The sequence below is a fragment of the Bemisia tabaci genome, chromosome 5 (genome assembly GCF_918797505.1).
Source record: "Bemisia tabaci chromosome 5, PGI_BMITA_v3".
In the NCBI taxonomy this organism is placed as follows: Eukaryota; Metazoa; Arthropoda; class Insecta; order Hemiptera; family Aleyrodidae; genus Bemisia; species Bemisia tabaci.
In genome coordinates, this window is record NC_092797.1 from 5,796,232 (window position 1) to 5,821,545 (window position 25,314).

The 25,314-nt window shown below is 38.8% G+C and overlaps 1 protein-coding gene across 2 annotated transcripts in view; it reads left to right on the top strand.

Moving 5' to 3' along the window:
- The window catches only part of LOC109034877 (nose resistant to fluoxetine protein 6), a 96,759-nt gene that overhangs the window by 22,874 nt on the left and 48,571 nt on the right, over positions 1–25,314 (top strand). For both annotated transcript variants that reach the window (XM_072301120.1, XM_019048255.2), the window contains exon 2: positions 1,599–1,780. In XM_072301120.1, the coding sequence (XP_072157221.1) occupies positions 1,599–1,780 (182 nt within the window). The remainder of the gene's footprint in view (positions 1–1,598; positions 1,781–25,314) is intronic.

Consider the following 25,314-nt stretch of genomic DNA (forward strand, 5'->3'; position numbering starts at 1 on the left):
TCTTAGAGTTGCCGAAATGTATCATTTTAATAATATGGAATTCATATTCCTTTGGATGGCCAAATGAGAAATTCGCCATTTTGAAGTGGAATGCATAAGCCCAAGACATCCTCCAGGACTTATTTTGGATTGGAAAACACAATTTGACTAATTTTTGGGGTTCATCAGGTCACATAAGGCGCCTAAAATTTAGTTGAAATTTTACGATTTTTACATGAGTTGAACAGGATTTTTAGATGGCCGCCATTTTGAAAATTTTGATGACTAAGTTTTGAAATTTTAGGTGAACCTTCTTCAAGCTTACACTAATGCTTGTGCGAAATTTGGTGGTTATCCGACCAAATTTAGAGACGTGAAGAGGTTTTGAGCAGCTAGATTGGGGTTTTGACACACTGTGCGCCGCCACCGCGCACCGTCGCGACGCCGTCGATGAGAAGTCATACTCGTACAGTCGGAGAAAAGAGAGAGAGAGAAAAAAAACCGCTCAAGACTCGGCGAGTACTTTGGCGCGAAAGTTCAATAAGCTCAAGTTCTGTGGAGCAGAATTCCACGCATCTAGAGGCGGAAGTTTATGAGCGTGTTAACTAGCGGTCCAAATTGAGTCAGTGTTACGTCCTAATGGGAGACATTATTTCAGCTCCGATAAGCCGATAAACATCCTACGACTCTTATCACCCACGGAGGATGTTTTATGGTTTTTGAACAGTTCCGGACACTGATCGGACCCATAGCGTGGCGTGTTTTGCGATATATCGATTGATTTGCCATTTAAAACTATGGAAAAGGATCGGTAAACAAAATGTTTGCAACAAACACCTTAATAATAAATTTTTAAACGTAGTTTCAAGTGGGAAATACCTATAAGCGATCGTTCACGTTCTGCCACCGCGTTGGACCGCGCTTAGTAGAAACGAACCAAGCCACATCAGCTATTGCCAAATTTAACTGGGCAATCCAATTTTTAACGAAAGAACGCTTGTGCGGATTCCTTTGAAAATTTTTAAGAGTTTGCTTTAAGCCATGCAGAAAATTCATTGAAATTTGCACGAAAATTTATACAACCATTTTCATGTAAAAAATATTCTTGCCCAATTAAATTTGGCAATAGCTGATGTGACTTGGTTCCTTCCTGCTTAACGCGGACACTGATTGTGAAACTGAAAAAGGGTTCTTTTGTGACGGTATGTATCGTAAAATAATCAATGGAGAGTTATGAGTCATTTGCAATAAGGGTCCTTAAGCTAAGTAGCACATGTTGCAATGAATTGCAGTTTAGGTAGTAAAATGAATACTGCTGCGGTGGTATGATGTGTGTGTTGCTGTATGTATTGATTGATTACCTATCATTTTTGTGCATCCGTGATAATTTTGCAGGCAATCAATGAAATTTACAAGAACCAAAAGAATATTGACCGAAGATAAGACTTTATCGTTGACTTTCTTTGCGGTAACCTTGGACATAGGCAGGGGTGAATATTTGTAACCTAATTGAGATTCTATGGGAGCGTTACGGAAAACAACTTGTATCTTCGCCTTTTCTTAAATTTACAGTAATTTTTTTCTCCGTTTTATTTATGTCTCGTTTTTAATTGTTTCAGTGACTGATGCGAGCGGTCGTTACAATTCGCAATTTTTCTTCGGCAACGATTTTTGGTTGGGATCTCACAGTCTCTGCAATGAACTGCAAAATACCCGCACCAACAAGATTGTGCCTCCATTCAAGGCAGAATTTCATGTTGCAAAACTTCTTGTCAAAATGCCGGACCAACTTACTCCTGCTGTAAGTATTTTTTTTCTTCATCAATCTTCAGTTGTGTCAGCTTCCAATTAATTATCAGATTTCATTGGGGTAATAATTTTCAGTATATAAAATTAGAGAGAAAAAAGAAGGAAAATAATATGTACTTATAGCAATTCAATGATCACTGAAAGGCTTCATTCTGTATCCAATTTTTTTCTCTTATTTTCATAAGTTTTACACTTGTAAACTGTCCCTCAAAACAATTCTGATGTTCCTCAAAGGACGAAAATTCAATTGAAACTGGTGCTTTGAAGCCATTCATAACAATTCTATAGAAACTGAAGAAAAAATTGAACGGTACTTATTATTATTACAGTGATATTTCTTCTTAAGTCTTGCGTCATTTTGATCTCCACTGAACGATCGTTAAAATTTGCCGTGGCCTAGAGACATCAGTTTATGAGAAGGATAAAACAATGTTGCTTCGAGAATTATCCAGTCATCAAACAATTCTAAATCTCGCACTTCTACCGTTATAAATTAGGTCAACCGCTTGAGTTGTTAGACTGTTCACTTATTTTGAGAGACACCAGCAGCGTGGCGTGCTTTGCGATGTATCGATTGGTCTGCCATTTCAACCTATGGAAAAAGATCGATAGACAGGGTGTTCGCAACGAACACCTATTAATCGATTCTTTACTACACCTTCAAATGGAGAAATATCGATAATCGATCATTCACGCCTCGCCACTCACTTTGAAAAAGTAACTCGAGAGTTGCTCTTTTATTACATACTTGAATTGGATTCGAGGTAAGGTCATTCAACCCCCTCCCTCCCCTATGTTTTAATTGTTTTTAGCTCAATCTTTTCTTGTGATGAGAGTATCTTACTGAAAATATTCGAAGTTGCAAGAGAGGATTCAGAAGAACTCGCACAAAAATGCTGAGTTGACCTCCGCCGAAAAAGTATTAACTAAAGAGCGCACGGACACGATCTTTTGCCAGAAATGTCAGCGAGATTCCAACACCTAATGCCGAAAATTCTTCTTAACTAATCGGTCCGAAATAGACGAGTGTCAATTTATTGTGTAGTCCTTTTGAGTTGCACACTCTTGGCCATGAAAAGAAAGTATAACAGGACAAATCAGACCGATGAGGAGAAATGTAAAATACCTCGACAAAATTTAGGGGGTTTTTTGAGGGGGGAAGGTGGGGATTGCCTTTATGTGTCGTTGGAACAACTCAAAATTGATCGCTTGATGAATTTTTAAAATTTTAATTTCATCCAGCATCGGTATTACGCACACACCTGCACTGATACAGTTTTTTTTAGGTACTTTACATTCATGAATACTGTCTCCTTCCAAATTCTTTATCGTCCTGACTTTTCCTCTGGTTCAAGGTCATTGTCCATGAGCCCGACTTGAGATATTACTATAAACCGTCGCAAAAAATGATATACACAAGCATTGAAAGTAGACGCGATAGAAGATAGTCGTTGATCGACTTCGATCCTTTTTAATCATAGATAAGCATTCAAAAATTTCGATCAATCAAAGATAGTCTTTGATTGACTCCGATCCTATTTAATCATAGACAAGCATTGAAAAGTATCGATCGCTCAAAAGTAGGCGTTGATTGACTTCGATCCTATTTAATCATAGACAAGCATTGAAAAGTATCGATCAATCGAAGATAGTCGTTGATCGACTTCGATCCTTTTTAATCATAGACAAGCATTGAAAAGTATCGATCAATCGAAAATAGTCGTTGATCGACTTTGATCCTCTTTAATCATAGACAAGCATTGAAAAGTATCGATCGATCGAAGATAGTCGTTGATCGACTTCGATCCTTTTTAATCATAGACAACCATGGAAAAGTATCGATCAATCAAAAGTAGGCGTTGATCAACTTCGATCCTTTTTAATCATAAATAAGCATTGAAAAGTATCGATCAATCGAAAATAGTCGTTGATCGACTTTGATCCTATTTAATCATAGACAACCATGGAAAAGTATCGATCAATCAAAAATAGTCGTTGATTGACTTTGATCCTATTTATTCATAGACAACCATGGAAAAGTATCGATCAATCAAAAGTAGTCGTTGATCAACTTCGATCCTTTTTAATCATAGACAACCATGGAAAAGTATCGATCAATCAAAAGTAGGCGTTGATCAACTTCGATCCTTTTTAATCATAGGTAAGCATTGAAAAGTATCGATCAATCGAAAATAGTCGTTGATCGACTTCGATCCTATTTAATCATAGACAACCATGGAAAAGTATCGATCAATCAAAAATAGTCGTTGATTGACTTTGATCCTATTTATTCATAGACAACCATGGAAAAGTATCGATCAATCAAAAGTAGGCGTTGATCAACTTCGATCCTTTTTAATCATAGATAAGCATTGAAAAGTATCGATCAATCGAAGATAGTCGTTAATCAACTTCGATCCTTTTTAATCATAGACAACCATGGAAAAGTATCGATCAATGAAAAATAGTCGTTGATCAACTTCGATCCTTTTTAATCATAGACAACCATGGAAAAGTATCGATCAATCAAAAGTAGGCGTTGATCAACTTCGATCCTTTTTAATCATAGGTAAGCATTGAAAAGTATCGATCAATCGAAAATAGTCGTTGATCGACTTCGATCCTATTTAATCATAGACAACCATGGAAAAGTATCGATCAATCAAAAATAGTCGTTGATTGACTTTGATCCTATTTATTCATAGACAACCATGGAAAAGTATCGATCAATCAAAAGTAGGCGTTGATCAACTTCGATCCTTTTTAATCATAGATAAGCATTGAAAAGTATCGATCAATCGAAGATAGTCGTTAATCAACTTCGATCCTTTTTAATCATAGACAACCATGGAAAAGTATCGATCAATGAAAAATAGTCGTTGATCAACTTCGATCCTTTTTAATCATAGACAACCATGGAAAAGTATCGATCAATCAAAAATAGTCGTTGATTGACTTTGATCCTATTTATTCATAGACAACCATGGAAAAGTATCGATCAATCAAAAGTAGGCGTTGATCAACTTCGATCCTTTTTAATCATAGATAAGCATTGAAAAGTATCGATCAATCGAAGATAGTCGTTAATCAACTTCGATCCTTTTTAATCATAGACAACCATGGAAAAGTATCGATCAATGAAAAATAGTCGTTGATCAACTTCGATCCTTTTTAATCATAGACAACCATGGAAAAGTATCGATCAATCAAAAGTAGGCGTTGATCAACTTCGATCCTTTTTAATCATAGGTAAGCATTGAAAAGTATCGATCAATCGAAAATAGTCGTTGATCGACTTCGATCCTATTTAATCATAGACAACCATGGAAAAGTATCGATCAATCAAAAATAGTCGTTGATTGACTTTGATCCTATTTATTCATAGACAACCATGGAAAAGTATCGATCAATCGAAGATAGTCGTTAATCAACTTCGATCCTTTTTAATCATAGACAACCATGGAAAAGTATCGATCAATGAAAAATAGTCGTTGATCAACTTCGATCCTTTTTAATCATAGACAACCATGGAAAAGTATCGATCAATCAAAAGTAGGCGTTGATCAACTTCGATCCTTTTTAATCATAGGTAAGCATTGAAAAGTATCGATCAATCGAAAATAGTCGTTGATCGACTTCGATCCTATTTAATCATAGACAACCATGGAAAAGTATCGATCAATCAAAAATAGTCGTTGATCGACTTTGATCCTTTGAAATCATAGATAACCATGGAAAAGTATCGATCCTGTACTCATAAGACGAAGCGGAGTCGCGTGGCCTTGTCTCGCGGCGGGTCAGCGCACTCGCTTTCGAAACTTGTAATCCTTGGTGCAGCAAGTTTCGACTGCGGTGGATGTGTGTTAATGATCCCAGTGCATCTTTCTGCCGCGCTCAGTAAAACGCCCGTAACTCCGCGGGTAGTTTTATTTACATACGAGGTTTTTGATGAGTGAGGCAGCTTTGTTGTTAGCGTCGATTCGGGTTACCGCTCAATTAGATCGAATCGTGTTTTCCATCGGTGCCGCACAATGGAGCGAGTTAGTCGGTGACGTTGGACGCTGTGTGGAAGTTTTAGAGCTAACACAAGGCAGTGGCGATTTTTAAAGTTGGCAACTTTGTTTTCCCTCCATTTAAATCCATTAAAAATATCCATTTTAGGTATGCGTCACCAAGAATCGATTGTTTTACATATATTTGAATGGAATAAAATCAGTGTTGCCAATTTTCAAGAATTATCACTGATGCATGGTGTCCCACATGTTTTCAAGTTGGTAACTTTGTTTCCCCTCCATTTAAATCCATTAGAAATATCGATTTTAGGTATGCGTCACCAAGAATCGATTGTTTTACATATATCTAAATGGAATAAAATCAGTGTTGCCAACTTTCAAGAATTATCACTGATGCATGGTGTCCCACATTTTTTCAAGTTGGTAACTTTGTTTCCCCTCCATTTAAATCCATTAAAAATATTGATTTTAGATATGCGTCACCAAGAATCGATTGTTTTACATATATTTAAATGGAATAAAATCAGTGTTGCCAATTTTCAAGAATCGCCGCTCTTACAGGGTGTCCCACATTTAAACGATCATACTGTAGGAGCGTTATCAGGGTAAAAATAAGGCACTTTCGGTTTAAGTGCCCTCCGAAGGAGCTACGGCCCCTCCATTTTTCCTGGTAAATCATTATTTTTTCTGAAGTTTGGCGACAGCCATGGACCATAACTCATGAATAGTGGCTAGTCCCCATAACTATTAGCCCTGAATTTATCAATTGCCTCAATAATATCGATACCTCAAATTGAAGGTGGGTTCCGGATTTTTGAGGATAAAAACATCTGAGTTTTTCCTACTTCCTTTTAACCAGAACCCTCATTTAACTTTAGATATCATTTTTAGAGGCCATGGATGAATTCAGCGCTGAAAAATATGAAGGCTAGCCATTTTTCATAAGTTTTGATCCGTGACCATTGTCAAAATTCAGGAAAGAAGGACGATGTTCCCGAAAAACTGGCTACTTCAGAGAGCACTTTTGAAGAGAATGTCAAATTTTTACTCATAGCTCACGCTCCTGCATTAATATGACCGTTTAACCCTGGGGCACCCTGTATCTTCATCAGCAGAACATGCAGAACTTTGAAAATGGATTCATTGGTGTTCAGGATTAATTTTCTTTCAGAAGCATCCCTGAAAATATAAATTGTGACAAAATTATAAGGTAAAAAGCAGTTTTGGTGAAAAATCCAATGTCCGATTTCCACCAATGGCGTGTTCCACCGTGCGCCGTCTCGGAGAGCCCGAAATCGTTGGCCGGCTTTCAAGATTGAATTGGGTCCGATTATATCTCGAAGACCGCGCACCATTACTCCAGCGCTAAGGAAAAACCACGTCTGACCTTCCAAATGTTACCGAACATCCACGCATAAAACACTTATTCTGGAGACAACTTGTGTCTATTTTTTCTCGAATTTTCCAGGATCTCCAGATTAAATGGCAAAGAAATTTCTCTTGAAATTTGAGGGGAAAATATTCCAAAAATATCCTGAAAATTCGTTTTTTTTTCCAGAGGAAATTTGACAGCGCCAGGGTGTTCATCTGGCGGTTTTCCTCAGCACAGCAGATGATGTCTGTACACGCTTGACTTCGGTTTCGCCACCATTTCAAGACATATAATCGTCTACCGGTGGCGTGGCGTGCTTTGCGATTTATCGATTGATCTGTCATTTAAACCTATGGCATAGGATCGATAAACAGGGTGTTCGCAACGAGCACCTTAAAAATCGATTCTTTACCATAGCTTCAAATGGGGAAATATCGATAATCGATCATTCACGCTGCGCCACTGTCGTCCATGAGAAAAGGGTCTTAACACCCGTGCTATAGAAAAATGACGTTTAAGCTTCGAAAGTTACCACCTAAGGTGACTTGAGCTTAAGGGCTGAAGAACTCAAACTTTAGGTCTGCAATATCACCTTCTCATGAACCATCAAGGCCGCCATAACTGCGAACTTCATATTTATACTAATTTTCCTCGAAATTGAAAAAAAAAATTGCGCAACTCCTACATTCGCTGTAGGGTCTACATCTACTCAAAATCCGACATTTTCTTGTGATATTTATAGAGATGATCGAACAAGGTGCATTGCACTAGCCCGCGACGGGAATGTGAATCCCCAAACAATATCATGAATTATTCTGGAGGCATTTTTAGATGATGGTAGTTTTGCGTCATCAAAACAAAGCGTCTGGCTGGTGATTGCAGCCAGACGTGCGAAAAGATGCCAACTTCCTAAACAAATATTTTCAAGGTCTGCCTCCGACAAGTTAAACTGCCGATAAAATACTAATTGAAAATCAATCGGCATCCGAAGATAGGTTTTGGGCACGACTGAGGCACGGGACTGTTTAACTTAGTTCGCTGATATTGTGAGATAATCTGAACTGCACAGTTGTTGACTATTGTTAGGGTTGGACAAATTGTATGGCAAAATTCAACGAACAAAGCATGCATCTGCCTATATATGGAATCAGGAAAATGACAAATATTCTGTGTGCACGAATACAAATTGTATTACGCTGCCAACGTATTGGAATTCGAGATAAAATATCACAGAATTCAGATATGGACAATGGTATAGGTGGACCATCAAGTCGCTCTAAAAAATGCAATGATAAAATTAGTAAGGAGTGGGTGGAAAAACGGTCAAATCCAGAAAATGGCGTTGTGAGAAACATGCTCTTGAACACTTCAGTTTGATGTAGGTCATGATACAGGCTTGCATGTGGTAACATAAGTTGAGACTGATAAGTTTACGTTAGTCCAGCTTAAATGTCATCAGGCATCATTGCAATCAAGAAATATTAAAAATAAGAAAGGTTCATTTGGCCGTTCTTCTCCAGAACCACCTGTTACACATCAGACACGAGTCGGATTTTGAAACGCTTATTACTATAAGCCCATCCTTCCGCTAATTTTAAAATTGTTAGACTGAAAAATACTAAAGTATAGTTATAAGGATACAATAAAAGAAAAATTGAAAAAAACTGCAGTGAAAAATACAAAAATACATTTTTTATAAAAGAAAAGGTAATTTTGTACGCATATTATTCGGCATATGTAGTTTCAGAAAATCCATTCTCCGGAAAAATGGCCAAATCCGAAGTTGGCCGTTTTTTGCACCTAATTATTCAATTAAAACTGTCAAAAAGTATCCACTAAATTGCAACCAAAAATATTGGACAGATTATTTTTGAAAAAAATTCGGCGAGAGCACTAATTTTGGCACATCGCACAGTCTGAACTGCATACTTTTAGTTCCGTCATCGATTTGCAGGGTTGAAGTGTTTCCCGACGATGCAATATCTCCGTGTATATTTTACAAAAATATGAAACGGACATTGAAGAAATGAAACTTAAGGGTCCTTTTAAAGCCATCGAGAGCCACCTCAAGCTCACAATTAGGTGTACGAAGGGAATGAGCACGCCACAAAAGAGGATTCAACACCCTCTCAAAGCTTTTGAACAGCTTCATACCTCTTGGCTAAGCTTCATTTTTTTTTTCTTTTTAAAGTGACACCAGGAACACAGATGAAGCAAGGGAGGAAGGACAGTGAACAACCGCGGTGTTTCATTGACTCGGAAGATGTTTGAAAAACATTTCAGTGCCATGACGCAATAATGGAATAAGGGTTCCGCTTTGTTTTGGTTGTCGATGATTAATGGTTTTTGAGTCCTTATTGCGTGCGGGTAAAGACAATAATGAGACTTGTAATACGGAATTCCGTAAGATGGTTTCATGCGGCCGACGCCCATATCATCATTTTAATGATGGAATCTCAATTAATTGATGTTTTTGGAGGAGATTGATTGGCTATCAATTCAAAATGGCTTGAGTATGACGGTACATGACGGTTCAGTTTTAGAGACGGATCAAGAAGGTTAGCATCGATGGCGTTGCTCCATTTAAACCTGTGCTGATTAATCGATTCTTGTTAGAGCTCCCCGTTCCTCCGAAAATCGATTCATTCCCATAGGTTTAAGTGGAGAGAAAACAATATTGCCAACTTCCATGATCCGCCAATGGTTATTTTAAAAAAAAAAAAATTGGCTTATGTCCGACGAATCATATTAATCTTCCGTCAGATGCAACGTTTGAGCAATAACAACAATATTTGTTCTTCTTGAGGCCAATGTTGGATGATGGCCAATTCTATAAATAACCATTCAAGATGAAACACTGGGCTTTTTTTCGGTGAACTTGCGCAGGGTTCCGTGTGTGTGATTTTGTGTATATGAACATTATATTGACGACGGCTCCACTGGCTGTCCTTTTGAGCTCTAAGAGCTCCATATTACGACATGCCGTACTCTCCCTCTAAAACTGCCTTGCTAGGGAAGAACGTCGTATGAGCCTTCAGAGGTTGTCAAGTTTCCTTCGATACAACCCGAATTTACTGGGAGAATTGTGAATACTTTTCCCCCTAAAATTTTCAGACTATTTTTAACGCAATTTAATCTAAAATATCTGAAAATGTAAAAGAAAAATATGCATGAAAGTCGTCCGAAATACATGTTTTATGAAGGAAATTTTGGCAACTCTCGAATGATCATACGGCGTTCTTCCTTAGCACGGCAGAGAAGTACTCGGGTCTCACCTGGTGGTTTCAGAGTATTAGATTGAAAGCACAAGGTTTAGTGATCCATCATATATATAAACTCCGAGACCTCCTAAATTTGCGTATCTGGTAACGCTTAGTTCCAGCGTTCCACTGGACCGATTTTCATGATTTTTGCGGCTATCGACAGGCAATTGTCTCTAGACAAGCCCGTTTTATTTAGATTTTGAAAATATGACCCAGGTTTTTTTCTATATTGCGTGGTAAAGTTGCGAATTCTCCCATGTAAACAATGCAATTTTTTATTTTTTGTCATAATTCGTTTGAGCGTTCTACAAGGCCGATTTCCATAATTTTTGCGGTTATCGACGGGTGATGGTCCCTAGATGAGCCCGCTGTGATCAGAATTTGAAAATAGGACCCAGGTTTTTTTATATGAAAGGAGAACAGAAGGCTTAGAAAGGGGGGCAAAATTTGAAGTGAGCGGGAAATGTTGAATCTTGGTCTGTTAGTAGGATAAGTGAATCGGAGGTATGCTCCTTTGCTACGGACCGTCGAAAAGCGACGAAACGCTCCGTTCCGTTTCATGTAAGTCTTGGTGTGGAGCATGAAATAAATGCCGATTTTTTTCATTCGATTTCTATTGGTCCAATTGCTCCCGGCCGGAGGGAGATCGGATAAATGGACGTATTTCTATCAAACAGAACTAAGCGCCAATTCGAGTTCCTTTTGAAGAATTTAGAATCCCGGATAGTGCGTTCTGTCAAACGGACCTAAGCGCCATGGAAAAGCATTGCGAGTATAGGACGGAATAAGCCGGACGCCCGATTCCGCCGCCAATCCAGGCCCCCTCTACCTTCCTCACCCTCTGGCGCTTTGGTCCGTTTGATAGAAATACGTCCAAATGAGAGTTCGGTATGAAAATCTTTTCATTTCCGTTGGCCGTTCATATGTCGACGCGGGCCTAAGAGAACGCGAAGCGTCCTCCGGGGGTTGGGCCGCGAAGCGGCCAGGGGGCACAGCCCCCTAGTTATCACTATTGCCAGGATACTGGTGAAGGGTTTTCTCCGTTGAGTCTCCGGGGGTGCCTCCGGGAATTCCGGGGTCCGAGGGGTTGAAGCGAGGCGGGCGCGGAGCGGCGGCGCGCGCGCGATGTGTCACCGTTCATTAAATTTCTGGGTCACTCGAATTCTGCATTCCTCGGGCAAGCGCGAACCGGGGGCTCGCCGCGGCGCGGTGTGAGGAAACGCTTACGGCGTTTATGACCACAACGTCGGGCCCCCGCTCGAAGAACCGCGCAACTGGGAAGGCGGGACGGCGGGCGGATGCGCGGTTTGGGCGCGGCGTCGGCGGCTAACATCCGAGACTCGGAGACGTATTGGACGTATTTCTGCCAAACGGAACTATGTGCATTATGACGTGAGCCCTGTTACGCACATATTCTTATGGGTCTCAGGGCTCATGTCTTAATGCACATAGTTCCGTTTGGCAGAAATACGTCCTATTAATGGGCAGCCGCGGTCGCCTTCCAGTCTTCACTTTCACTCTCACTCGGCGCTGCGCGCTGCGCCTGCGCGTGGCGCCCGCCACTCGCACGCCACCGCCAATGAGTGACCGTTCTCCGCGCGCCGTTGCCGCCATACCGCTTTATACCAAGAATAATGGAAGTCGGGATTGGCTGGGCGAGAGGGTGCCGTTCATGGAAAAGAACCGCCCCTTACTGCGGACCGATTATTGAAACTGATAGATAAAGCGATAGACAAAGACGACAAAAGGGATTTGGAGGGATCCTATTGGTGGAAACGGGTTGTTGCAATGGACAAAGGAGGTAGGTAATCGACTAAGTAACGGCAACCCACGAGAAACCCGACAGTTAGTCCATCATTTTCTTCCAAAGTCGATGAGAACCACCCATTTCAACCAATAGAATTGCTTTATACCCCCTATGTCATCTTTGTATATCGCTTTGTCTATCAGTTTCAATAATCGCCCCGCTGATTGGACCGCGTTAAACAGAGAGGAACCAAGCCACATCAGCTATCGCCGAATTTAATCGGGCAATTTAATTTTTTACACGAAAACGGTTGTGCGGATTTTTGCGAAAATCTCAGTGAATTTTTTGCATAATACGAGGCATAATATTTATGCAGTGATTGCAAAACATTTTTGTTCCTTGATCTACATTGTCCGAAAATTTCAAGAGTAAATATTCTAAAATGACCTTAAATATAAATATTTTTGAATATTCATACGGCGTTACTTCTAATAATTTTAATTCGCCGACTAATTCAAATTATCGCGGGCAATATGATGATGCGCTCCCGCGCGGACCATATATAGCCCCTTCACCATCTTAGAAATACTGCAAACGCTACACCTTTTCGGAGTACATTCCGACAGGCGCAGCATAGGCAATTTGCACGTCGGATCGTGTGCGAAACGATGTAGCGTTGGGAGTATTTCTGCGATGTTGAAGGCGCTGTATACGGTCCGCGCGGGAGCGCATTCTATTGCCCGCAATTATTTGAATTAGTTGGCGTACAAGTACTTTAATTTTGATAAGAATGAAAAAATTACTGCTCGCACACTGATTTTTGAATAAGTCTTTTAGCTGCAATATAATCTGGTCTGAGCTTATTATTTGGTGAAGTTTTTTTTTGCGCTGATCCTTGAGATTCAATTGATCGGGGAAAACATTAAATTGCTAATTTAACAATTCAATTGCTTAAAAAAGTGACTGTAACGCTTCAACGTATAGATTTTACAACAAAAAAATGCTACTTTTACGACTATTGTACCTAAGCTAATTTAACCACGGGGATGGTTAAAGTAACATTTTTTTGCTGTAAAATCTACATTGAAACATTGCAGTCACTTTTTAGCAATTGAATTGTTAGATCACCAATTTAATTTTTTCGCCGATCAATTGAATCTCTGCTGATCGGTGGCATCTATACTGATATCGGTCGCGTCTCCACTGATATCGGTCGCATCTCTACTGATATCGGTTAAATCTCTGCTGATTATGGTCGAACTTCTGCTGATATCGCGGTTAAATCCCTATACTGATGCCAATGCGAGAAAAAAGCTTGATAAAAGTAGAATCGCTAAGTTCGTTTCTGGTCAGTTCATAAAAGGAGAGATTCAATGAGTATTTCGGCAGATGATGAATGAACCATGTCTGACATCTTAGAAAATAAATAACCGCATTCGAAAAAGTGAACTTAAAAATGTAGTTATTTTAGAATTTAACATTTTACGAGGATGATTCCTGGTCAAAAACAGCTCCTAGGGAAAATGGGAAAAAAGTTGGAGTGAGTAACATTTCTCCATTGATATGAAAAATACTCTAACGACGTGCGTAGTTCTACTGAGGCGCAATCACATTGGGCGAAAACAAGGAAACCTGTGGCGAAGGGCGAATGGTCGATAATCGATATTTTCCCGTTTGAAGCTATGGTAAAGAATCGATTATTAAGGTGTCTGTTGCGAACACCCTTTGAATCGATCCTTTTGCAGTGGTTTGGCAGATCAATCGATATATTGCAAAGCAAGCCACTCCACTGGAGCAAGCCAACACAAGAATCTCAGCATAGTTAGCAACACACGAGAGTCTGTCTCGAGAAAACTGCGGAATCGTGAATGAAATCTCAGCGGACAACCGAGACCTGCAATTTTCTGGTTAGGAGTAAACGCAAAAATTAATTCTTCATGATGGTTGCAGAACTAGACCCTAAAGGGTCGAGATGAAGTCATAAACTGGTCATGAAAACACATTATATCGCTCCGGCGTGACTCTAACTCGTGTTTCCTGCTTGAAAACATGAAGACACACTCGTTCATTAAATTGCGAAGATTAACACGACTCGGTGAATGAGGTCTTACAATCTTACACAGATGAAAATGACTCGTGTTCCAGATTGAAAACGATGCGTATCTGCTAATATGATATTATAGGATAGAGATAGATAGATAGATAGATAGATAGATACATACATACATACATATAGTTAGTTAGTTAGTTTTAGTTAACGACGATCGGCATCTAGGCTATTTACGTCGGGACTAGGCAATTTTAAATTTTTAAATTTAATTTCTTGAAGAGTTTTAAAATTTCTGTTACTACTATTGGATTATCTGAACATAAAGGTTGGATGTTATGAGGGAGGGAATTTCAAATTTTGATGCGTGTTGCATAGGTTTTTGGGCAAGAAAGTAAAATATGGTCGATTGTAAGGGGGGAGTGTTGACATAGAGAGCAGAAAGGAACTGGAGATTTTGAGATTAAATATGAGAATGAGAGAAAAAAGTATGGCCGATTCGCAGTCTCGCAATTTGGACTTCGCAGGTGCGGTGTTACATACATACATACACACACACATACATACACCCTTATACATACATGTAAAGACGTTAATAGCCTGAGACGCTGAATGTCTTAAAATTATAATAACTAACTAACTACATACGTACATACATAAATTGTTAAAAGCACCAAATAAACGTATCTACCAACCAACCATACATAACCAACCATACCAAATTTAATGTATTATTTCCTTGTCCTAACTTTTAATTTTGCACTACCTTTTGTGACCACTACTTTTTAAATTTTTAAATTCTGTACCATGTTTTGATCTCTCCTCTAAGGTCTTAATGGCTAAATTGTTAAAAGCACCAAATAACCGTATCTACCAACCAACTATACAGACACACATACATACTTTGTGACCCCTACTTTTTAAATTTTTAAATTCTGTACTATATTTTGATCTCTCCTCTAAGCTGTTAATGGCACAATTGTTAAAAGCACCAAATAAACGTATCTACCAACCAACCATACATGCATACATACAGATAGATAGATAGATGCATAGATAAATAGATATACATGATAATTCATTATTACCCTTTCGAGTTCATAACTTTACAGAGATTTCATTTTTATAAACTTAAGTGAAATATATTCTCATCATCCTCAGAATTTAAAATTTTAAAAGTTTTTACCAAATAAAAATCTAAAAAATCAAAAAGGCTCAACAGTGGTATTATACGTAAAAGCAAAAAGGTTCATTCGTAATAGTTACTGAAAATTGAATTTATTCGTTGATAATGCGAGGGAGTGTCACTTCATTGCCGCACACAGAAATAGAAATATGGCTGAAATGTATTATTTTTCCTCATTTGATATTATAGGCTTGAAATATGATGAAAATACTGATTAATTTTTATTTTACAATACAAATACAAATACAAATACAAATACAAATACAATACAATAAATGCAATACGAATTCTTCGTTTCTCAGACGAAGGAACGTAACTTCTTTTCGCCGTTGCAAGATTGTCACTCGCAAATTGCAATTTGACCGGGAAACTGCTGGACGTGTCTAACTAAAAATACCACTGATTTTGCTCTAATTCGTCGAAATAATCCACTAAAATTTGGACAGAAATTACGCCACCATTTCCCTGTAAAAATTGAATTTTGAGTCAATTTTGCAACCTTCGAATGAGATACGTTACTTTATCTGAAGGAAACGAAGATCTCTTCAGTGTGACGGTTCCATGCTTATATATGTTTACACAAGTGTTATGCGACTCATTTCATGAATGGATTTTGTGAGAGCCGTCCAACGACCAATAAAAAATAAAAATTGTTTAAGCCTTAATTCTTCACTTAATCACTCAATCATAATCTCATTATGGTGAAAAATGTAATTCACAGCCATGTTTTTAACTACATGTGTGACAAGACCGATGCTCTAGGGTGGATATACTTTTTCATGGTGTTAATAACAAGAACTAGGACAAGGAATTCTGGGAATGTGTATGCGGGACTTATTAGGATATTGAAATCAACATGGCAACAGACCGTCGCACAAACCGGTAATCAGTGCAAAACCGGACTGGAAGGATTCGCGCGCTGGCCAGTTTTTACCATCAAGTTCCGTTCCGTATTGCGCAACGCATTCGCTTGTTTTCAACGATGACCGAACCGTTTGCAAGCAAAATCTCATTTGATTAGACATCGGACGACCGAAACGAGGGGACCCGGAGTAGAAATGCGAAGAGGAAGGAAATAAGAAAAGTAAAGAGAATAAAACTCTCACCGGTTCGGAATTAATGGGAGCAAGTCTCGGACGTGACAGTACGTGACACTGATCTGGTTAAGGAAAACAGCGGGTAGTCAGTTATTTGCGAATTTCATGTTAAAATGGAGGACGCATAAAAATGCCGGTGCGATGGGTACACGGACTTTACTTACGTACTTTACGTCCACAGACTTTTCGTCCAACAATTTTTACGTCAACAGTTCTAAAGCCCACACTATTGTTAAGTCCATTACTTAAACGTCCACTAAGTTAAATCCACAAATCGACGGTGAAACTACCAAACCACGTATCTCGGTTTGCGACGTCGCAGACTTCCTGTCATACTTTATTTTTTAAATGAGAAACTACTTAACGTCCACTCTTGAAAATTTCTGTGATTTTTCCTCTTCGTGCGGAAACAATTCTGTGAAAATTTCAAGGAATGATATTGATTTGGTCTACTTCAAAAAAATAAAATGTGAGCGTAGATTTTTAAACACCGCAAACGAGATACGTGGTTTGGTAGTTTCACCGTCGAAATGTAAAGTCCACTAAAATCAAATTCAAGCGTCATATTTTAGTCCGTGTGTAAAATTATATTGACAATATCGAAATGAGAAAATTAAGAGAGAATGAGGTGTTGTTATCGTAACTCAATTTTAAATGAAATGTTAATTTCTTCTTTCGATTCATCTTTTCAAATTGTCTTTGGTACATACTTGGTTTAATTTCTATCCTTGAAATTTCCGATGTAAAATATGCCTTAAATGTACATTCTTTTTTTTAATGAAATCGATTACTTCATTTTAAAAACATTTACATTTTTAGAACGTGGTAAATATTTGTAAAACCTTTTCCAAGCAATGGCATCGATATGAATCTCAATGAGCCGTAGTTGTGATGAAAGAAACTATACAAAAATTAATAAAAGAGGAAAAAAACTAAGAAGCACGCAATTTTTTGTGTTTAACTTATTTGTAAATCGACCTCCTTGAGTCAAATACGTCCAATTTTGAGCGGTTGCGGAACCACTATTATATTTACAAAAAACACATTATATTTTCCAGTAGTACATATTTCTTTTTCATCAGTTTAAAAGGGAATAATCAATGCAGAGAGTGCAAACATTTCAAAATCATGAGTGGAAAAACGCTGACTCCGCGAATTGAAATATTAGAGCCTAACACAGAGCGGAGCGGCGTGTTAGCAGCGCAGAACGCGCACTGGCGCCTACAAACCTAGCGGGATACTTCACGCATTGCGCAACGCGTGAAGTATCCCGTTAGGTTTGTAGGCGCCTGTGCGCGTGTCACGGTGATTGCCTGCCGCGCCGCAACGCTTTAAGCAACTATTTCGCGTCAGAGGTGTTGCACAGTATACTACAAGATTGAAGGCGCAGTTAAAGAGGACTTTCAATTTTGACTGCATCTGTTACTGAAAAATGTTTAATTTGGCATTAGAGCGTTTCCTAGGCTCCCGCTTCGGTTTCATCTCATCATATCCGTACAGTGCACACATGAACATATGTTTTTATCAGCTCTTAGCGTCTGTTCTTTTTCATGACTTGATTCATGAATTAAATGTTTTTATAAATGAAGGTAGTAGTAGTATGCATTTATTTTTGAGGTGGTTCCTGTCATTAAAATGAGAAGAAAAAAATGTGGACATAACATGTCCACAATTTGGACAATTTTGGACATATTCATGGTTGGACATTAAATCAAGGGGACTTAATGAAGACTGGACTTAACGTCTAGTGGACATAAATAGTGGTGGACATTTATTTAATGGACGAAAGGTAGGTGAACATAAAGTCCTGGAAGCGTGCGATGGTCTTTAAAGTAGTAATATTTGAAACGTATGTCTCAGAGACAGAAAATCCCAAAGTAGCACACAGCGCAGTGTAACAAAATAATTGAAAAAATTTGCAAAATAACGTAATTCGTGTTTTAAAACATAAAATTGCAATAATTTCCCATCATTAGGTCAGTAGATACCGATTTCAAACGATCAGTGAAAGGTGTTTTTTGTGTTCAAAAAAAGGTACGCACTTTGCAACTCAAAAATAGTTTCAACTTATTTGAATTTTATTAAGATAAATTTTAAAAGGAGGGGCCCCTTCAAATAGTGAGCGGGCAACATACAATACTCCGCTACAATAGCGATAATGTAGCCATATTAACCCTTGAAATAACCGTTTTGATATCGTATGAGCGAATAATCCAGCAATTCATTCAGAAACCCAAAATTTTTACGATTCAAAATTGGTTTTTTGCTTGTGAACATAAAAGGAGACCATATGTGGCACGGCGTACTTTGATACGAAGAAAAGAGAGAGAGAGGAAAAAAAGCGTGATGTCTGTTGTCCCTTAAATTCTCTGTTCATTAGCAATTATCGTTGATACATCGAGACACCATCAAATAATTTATAGATTTCAGATGTGCTAAAGACCTTGAACTTTCATCCGGTACCGGAGAATGAAAGAGAGGTTTCAAGGTTGGAGATTCTATCGATGTTAAGTAATAGACTGTTCATTGTCATCCAAGCTGCTTCCATTGTTACGGTGTTTGAAGCAGGTGTCATTTCCATACATCACGCTAATCGCTTTAATCGAAACACTCATTGAAAGTGTTGATGTACAACATTATGGTAGTAGCACTTAGTGTAATTTTTTGTTTTTTAGGTAGCCAGCGCTATTGGTTAAAATAATTGTTAACTCACATTAACTTTAACTTGAAAAAATAATGAAGAAAAAATAAGGGGGGGGGACAACACTCAATTTACAGACATTCACCCCTCTTTGAAAATCCAGAAAATGTGTGCATCAGAATTCTGCAAGGTCTTCCAGAATCAAAACTAAAGGCCGAATACAGAAAAGTTTGGAACATTCAATACACAACGCAGTCAGCTGTGCAAACTTTATGCAGAAAAACATGAAATAAAAGAAAAATATGAAAACTCCATTCTGAGTCAGAGGTATAATAGCCCTCTAAGTAATGTAAAATGAGTGACATCATTTCCTCTGGAATTTATTTAATGAATAGTTTAAGAGATGTTATCTCGCATAGGCGTTGATCTTTGAACTCCACCGCGTGCGTAACCTTGTCGCTTTAAAATTTGAAAACCACTACATGCACTTGTGGCGGTTTAACCAGTAAACCATTTTGCGGATTTATTTTTGCAAAATGAGAAGTGATCAATTTCACACTGAATCCAGATCATAATAATGCGAGAGAAATAAATAAAAATCAAATATTGAAGAAGTTGTTTGTGAACTGAGCTAGGAATTGTGGGTTCTCGTTGCAGAACAAAGTCCTACGGACGTCTCTACTTGTTAAAATGACGTTCATGAATGGGCCCTTCTAGCAGATCGCATCGCATTAAATTTTGACGGTGAAATTTCCAAACCACGTATCGCGGTTTACGACGTTGCAGACCTCCCGTCGTTCTTTATTTTTTAATTGGAAAACTACTCGACGGTAATTATTCAAAACTGTCGTGGTTTTTCTTCTCAGTGCGAGGAAAATTCAGTGAAAACTTCAAAGAATCATGCTGAATTATTCTCCTTCAAAAAAAAACAAAAAAACAATAGGAGCGAAAATTTTAAAACTGCGCGAACGACATACGTGGTTTGGGAGTTTTACCGTCGATTTGGGGAACTCGAGGCGTGAATGATCGAATATCGAAATTTGAAGCTATGGTAAAGAATCGATTATTAAGGTGATAATTAATCGGGCACCCTGTATATAGATCCTCTCCCATAGGTGTAAATGGCAGATCAATCAATATATCACGAAGCATGCCACACCACTGATGATAATGACTAACAATAGGAATTGATCTGAGAAATTAATTAAACTTGTTGCAGTTAGCAGTTAGGAACAATGAAAAACAAGGTATTGTAGTTATAGCCAAATAACTGCGAATGAAATTATGTTACATTTTTATTATTTGAAGCCTTTCGACATCATCATCAGAGGTATAATCATAAATAAATACGGAGGTGTACATGGTTGATTGAAAACAAAAATATCTAAATTAATTTAATTTTAACTTGATTGAAATAATTAAGTGTTATTAGCCAAACAGGAATTAATTGCCATTCTTCTCGGGAAGTAAACTCACTATGGTAATCGAAACTTTCAAAGCGTCACTCTCTTGCAGCTGATGCTCGATTCAAGCCTATAAATGCTGTAGGCCAACATTTCATAACCGCATCTGGAGCTCACTGGTCAACAATTATCGCTGTGTAGGCTTAGAGGTGCACCTCTTGCAATTACAAAAGTGGAACACTGTTGTAAGACATTACGCACTAGACTTTTTTCCCACAAAAACCATGAAGTTGGTAAAGTTTGTAATTTCAGGTGATCGTTTTCTGAAAACGAGGCAACACCAGCTTAAAGATCATTTTCGTGTGGTTTCACCCCATTTAAGTTAATTTCATGTCTGGCTCAAAAACGCAGTTTTCAATTCCAAGGTTTACATATATGGACGTATTTCTACTAAACAAACGGAACTATGTGCATTATGACGTGCGCCCTGTTATGCATACATTCTTATGGGTCTCAGGGTCTTCTTATGATCTTAATGCACGAAGTTCCGTTTGATAGTTCAGTGTACCTACGACGGGTATTAAGAATCGTTAAAATAGTATCACTGGGTGATTTGAGTCCATAGGTTGGCTGCCCTTTAGGGCTTCAAGAGCTACAGGACCTGATCAAACGTGGCCTCCAAATTTTCGAGTTGTCCATACTCTCGTATAATAGAACTGGGAGATCAGAATTGTCTGCTAAAAATTGACCATACAGGAATGGAAACTCTCGCTGCAGAGAGTGTCCACTCTGAGCCAAGATTCGTGTGCGCCTAATTAGCTCTCTATACACACACACACACACACAAGGCAAGACAGGAGCACTTGAAATTCAGGCATGGGTATGCCATAGCATGATCTCATCACTCATCAGGCGGAGTAATCACTCTCACCAAATTCACGGGCAGCCTCTATTTTGACAGTCACTTGGCGGCTATCCGCTAGAAAGGGAATCTCAAAAGAGTCCAGTCTCCTCACCATCACCGCCGTGCTGAGGAAGAACGCCGTATGAACATTCGAGAGTTGCCAAATTTCCTTCGATAAAATGTTTATTTTTACGGAAAGTTATGAATATTTTTCTTTGATATTTTCTGAATCTTTTGAACGATATTCGAACAAAATTCTCTGAAAAATTGAAAGAAAAATGTCCATAAGTTTACCAGGGAATTCTTGTTTTATCAAAGGAAATTTGGCAACGCCTGGTGGTTCATACGGCGTTTTTCCTTAGCGTGGCAGATCAACAGCACCATTGCCAGCTCACCAAAAAGACATCGAACAGAGAGGGAGAGTCCAGTGCGAGTCCATACAGCGCTTAAGGACATCAACATCAGAGTCGAATGTGGCGCGTGCAGATAAAGTGCTTATTATAACCTAACCCTGTCGGTCAAATAATAGAGTTACATGGGAGCATGCATATTTATGTGCCCACAAGTGCATATCTGGAATATTATGGATCTGTTGATGAGTTGAGTTACTAATGAAACATTTGGTCTATACGGAGAGCATTGCCATGCCTGTGCAGTGTGCTGCTTTCTGATTGGTTCATCAATTTTAGGCGTCTCGTGGTGTCTTGTGGACCAATGTAAAACCCGACAGTTGACCCCCCTGTTGTGGACAAACCCGATTGAGAAGAATTCGTGTAATCGGGTAATGATTGAGAGTCCCTCTTCATAGGGAGAGTATGGCGACATCGGTTACCACTTCGGATTGGCTTAGCTCAGCCATTTTAAGCTGGATGGAGCCTTCTACGGCCAAAAAATGGTGGATGCTGTAAGTATATGTAAAAAGGGTTGGATTAAGGGGGTGGCCACATGGGTCGCGGCCCATGGCGGCAAAATTAGGGGGCGGCAAATTTTGCAATTTTTTTAAATGCAGGTACAAAAAAATCGGAGTCAGAAAATAATTACAAACAAGAAAAGGTGACAAAATCTCTCATTTCCTGAGAGTTCATTAATTTCAAATTTTGTCGTATTTCGGTGATGTAAAATACTGCGCACCTTTAATTAGTCGAGTTAAGAGAGAAACCAAACACGTAATTTGGCCTGGAGCGGCGCGGCGCAAAGAGAAATGATGACGAGGACTTGTGATGAAAATAAGAAGCCCTCGACGCGGCGGTGGGCATCTAACACATATTAGCGCCTACGAGACTGCATGAATACTTCACGCATTGCGTGAGACACAGTACGGTCTGCCGACCGCTGTTGCGGTCGGCGCGGCGTGAAACGCACAGTGCCTACAAGACTACATGAATACTTCACGCATTGCGCCAAACACAGTGTGGTCAGCGCGGCACGGCGGCGGAAGTTAAAATTATTAAACCACATTTATGTTTGTTCTTTCTTAATTTTTTAGTTCATTTCTTACAAATGAAAGGCCTTGTCCCCACAGTGATAGGTTTAAGGAACTGAACTTTCGTGCGAAGCTTCGTGAACTTTTGCTAGTAGTGTTGACACGGCTTACGCAAAAAATGTGTCCGACACGAGTGAACGCGTCCTATGTATCCTTCTCCCTCCGGCACGTTCACTTGATGTATTGATGTTTCGAAATGAATGAGAAGAGGGCGGCAAAATACAGGCGGCCTATGGGTGGCAAGTAGGTACACTGAAAAAAAATCTCGGTGTATTTACTAAGAAAAGGGTAAAATTACCAAGAATTCAGGTTTTCCTAAGTTTTCCCAGGCATTCCCAGTTTTTTCTTGGTTTAATTACCATTTATGGAATTGGTAATTTTACCGAGAAATCTCGGTAAAATTATTGAACTTTCTCGGTAATTTTACTGGACCTTGGTAAAAACGCCAACATTTTTTATCGACTGAGGTAGAATTACCGAGATAAAATGGCACAGTTACCAGGAATTGATTACCAATAAAAGTGGTATTCTTACCTGAAAAAAACAGTAAAAATACCGGTTTTTAGGTAAGCTTACCAGTCTGTCTTGGTAAAATTACCAATAATTGGTAAAAAAAAGTGAGATGGTAAAGATACCAATGGACCTCGGTAATAACGCCGAGAATTTTTTTCAGTGATAAATCCGGCCATGTAGGTAAACACTAAATGACTCATAATGTAGTTTTTCCATCGTTCTTTAATTTTTATTGTATCTTTTCCGACAGAGAAAGACTCAGTTATGAGCCGAAACGTCTCGGTTTTTTAATTGTGTATTTTAGCCTTGTTTCCCGTTTTTTTTCCCCCTTGTTTTTCTACTGTTTACGCTTTTGACATCGACAACATATAAAGAGAGGGGGAGGGAATGAGAGGTATGGGAGAAACAGAGAGAGAGAAATATGCAATGCACTGAAAAAAAATTCTCGGCTTTTTTACCAAGGTCCGTTGGTACCTTAACCATCTCACTTTTTTTTACCAATGATTGGTAATTTTACCAAGACAGACCGGTAAGCTTACCTAAAAACCGGTATTTTTACTGTTTTTTCCGGTAAGAGTACCACTTTTATTGGTAATCAATTCCCGGTAACTTTGCCATTTTATCTCGGTAATTCTACCACAGTCGATAAAAATTATTGGCGTTTTTACCAAGGTCCAGTAAAATTACCGAGGAAGTTCAATAATTTTACCGAGATTTCTCGGTAAAATTACCAATTCCATAAATGGTAATTTTACGAAGAAAAAACTGGGATCAAATAGAACCCCGAATACTTGGTAATTTTACCCTCTTCTTAGTAAATACACCGAGATTTTTTTTTCAGTGTGTACATTCAAGTTCGGCAACTCTGGTTAAGGTAGGATACTTGATGAGCCTTAAGAGTCGGGAGATTTCTACGATAAGTTGAAGCAGTCAGCGCTCGAGTAAACTCATTTGTCTGCTCAGAGACCTGATTGCGGCTCATTAAATTACGATTTGAGGGCCCCACCTCCACGGGGCGTACTCCGCTCCTGAAGAGGTTATGATCCACCAACGCTACCGATGGCTCTCGGTTGAGCTGTGGAGTCATCTTTCTCGACGTCTGCACGTCTGAAGCCTCATCAAATCAACGATATAGAAACTGTGGATTGATGGTGGCCTCCGAAAAACGCTCTCCACATGGAGCGGTCGTTCGATAGGCAGGCGGGGAGTGAAACTATCCAATTACAAGATTTTTCGGTTTTCGGCTACTCATAATGCGAAAACAAACGTTGAGCTATTAGCCGGCTTTACAAATACATGCAATGATTGCGACTCAGGTAGTCATGCACTGGAAAAAAAAGAATCTAAAATTTGCCGCCAAGAAGTATTTCTTCTTAAATCAAGAATTTTTCTGGTTAATATAAGCTACTTTCTTGCTGAACCCAAGCATTCATTTTCTTGTATCAAGAAAAAGTCAGCTTAAAGCAAGAAAAAATTTCTTGACGGCAAATTCAAGAATCATCATGCTTCATCCAAGCGACTTTTTTTTTTCAGTGTGCTTTAATAAAAAAGTGCCCTCGCCATATGACCCGTATCCCTTCAATTTTGAGTTTAGTCCAAACATATTTTAAGAACTTGACCCAGGTGGTGTGCTTCATGCCCACTTTTAAAGAATTAAAGGCATTTTTCAAAATTTACCGTCCTTCAAAATGAGCTTTCCGTGTGATTTTGCTAAGAATCGACCAATGCCCCTAGCCCCCCCCCAAATTTTATTGTACCCCAAAATCACTTAACGTGCATAAGACGACCACGGATATGGTCTTCTCGGCAAATTTTGAATGAAATTGGACGGATAGATTCTGAGATATCGCTGTACAC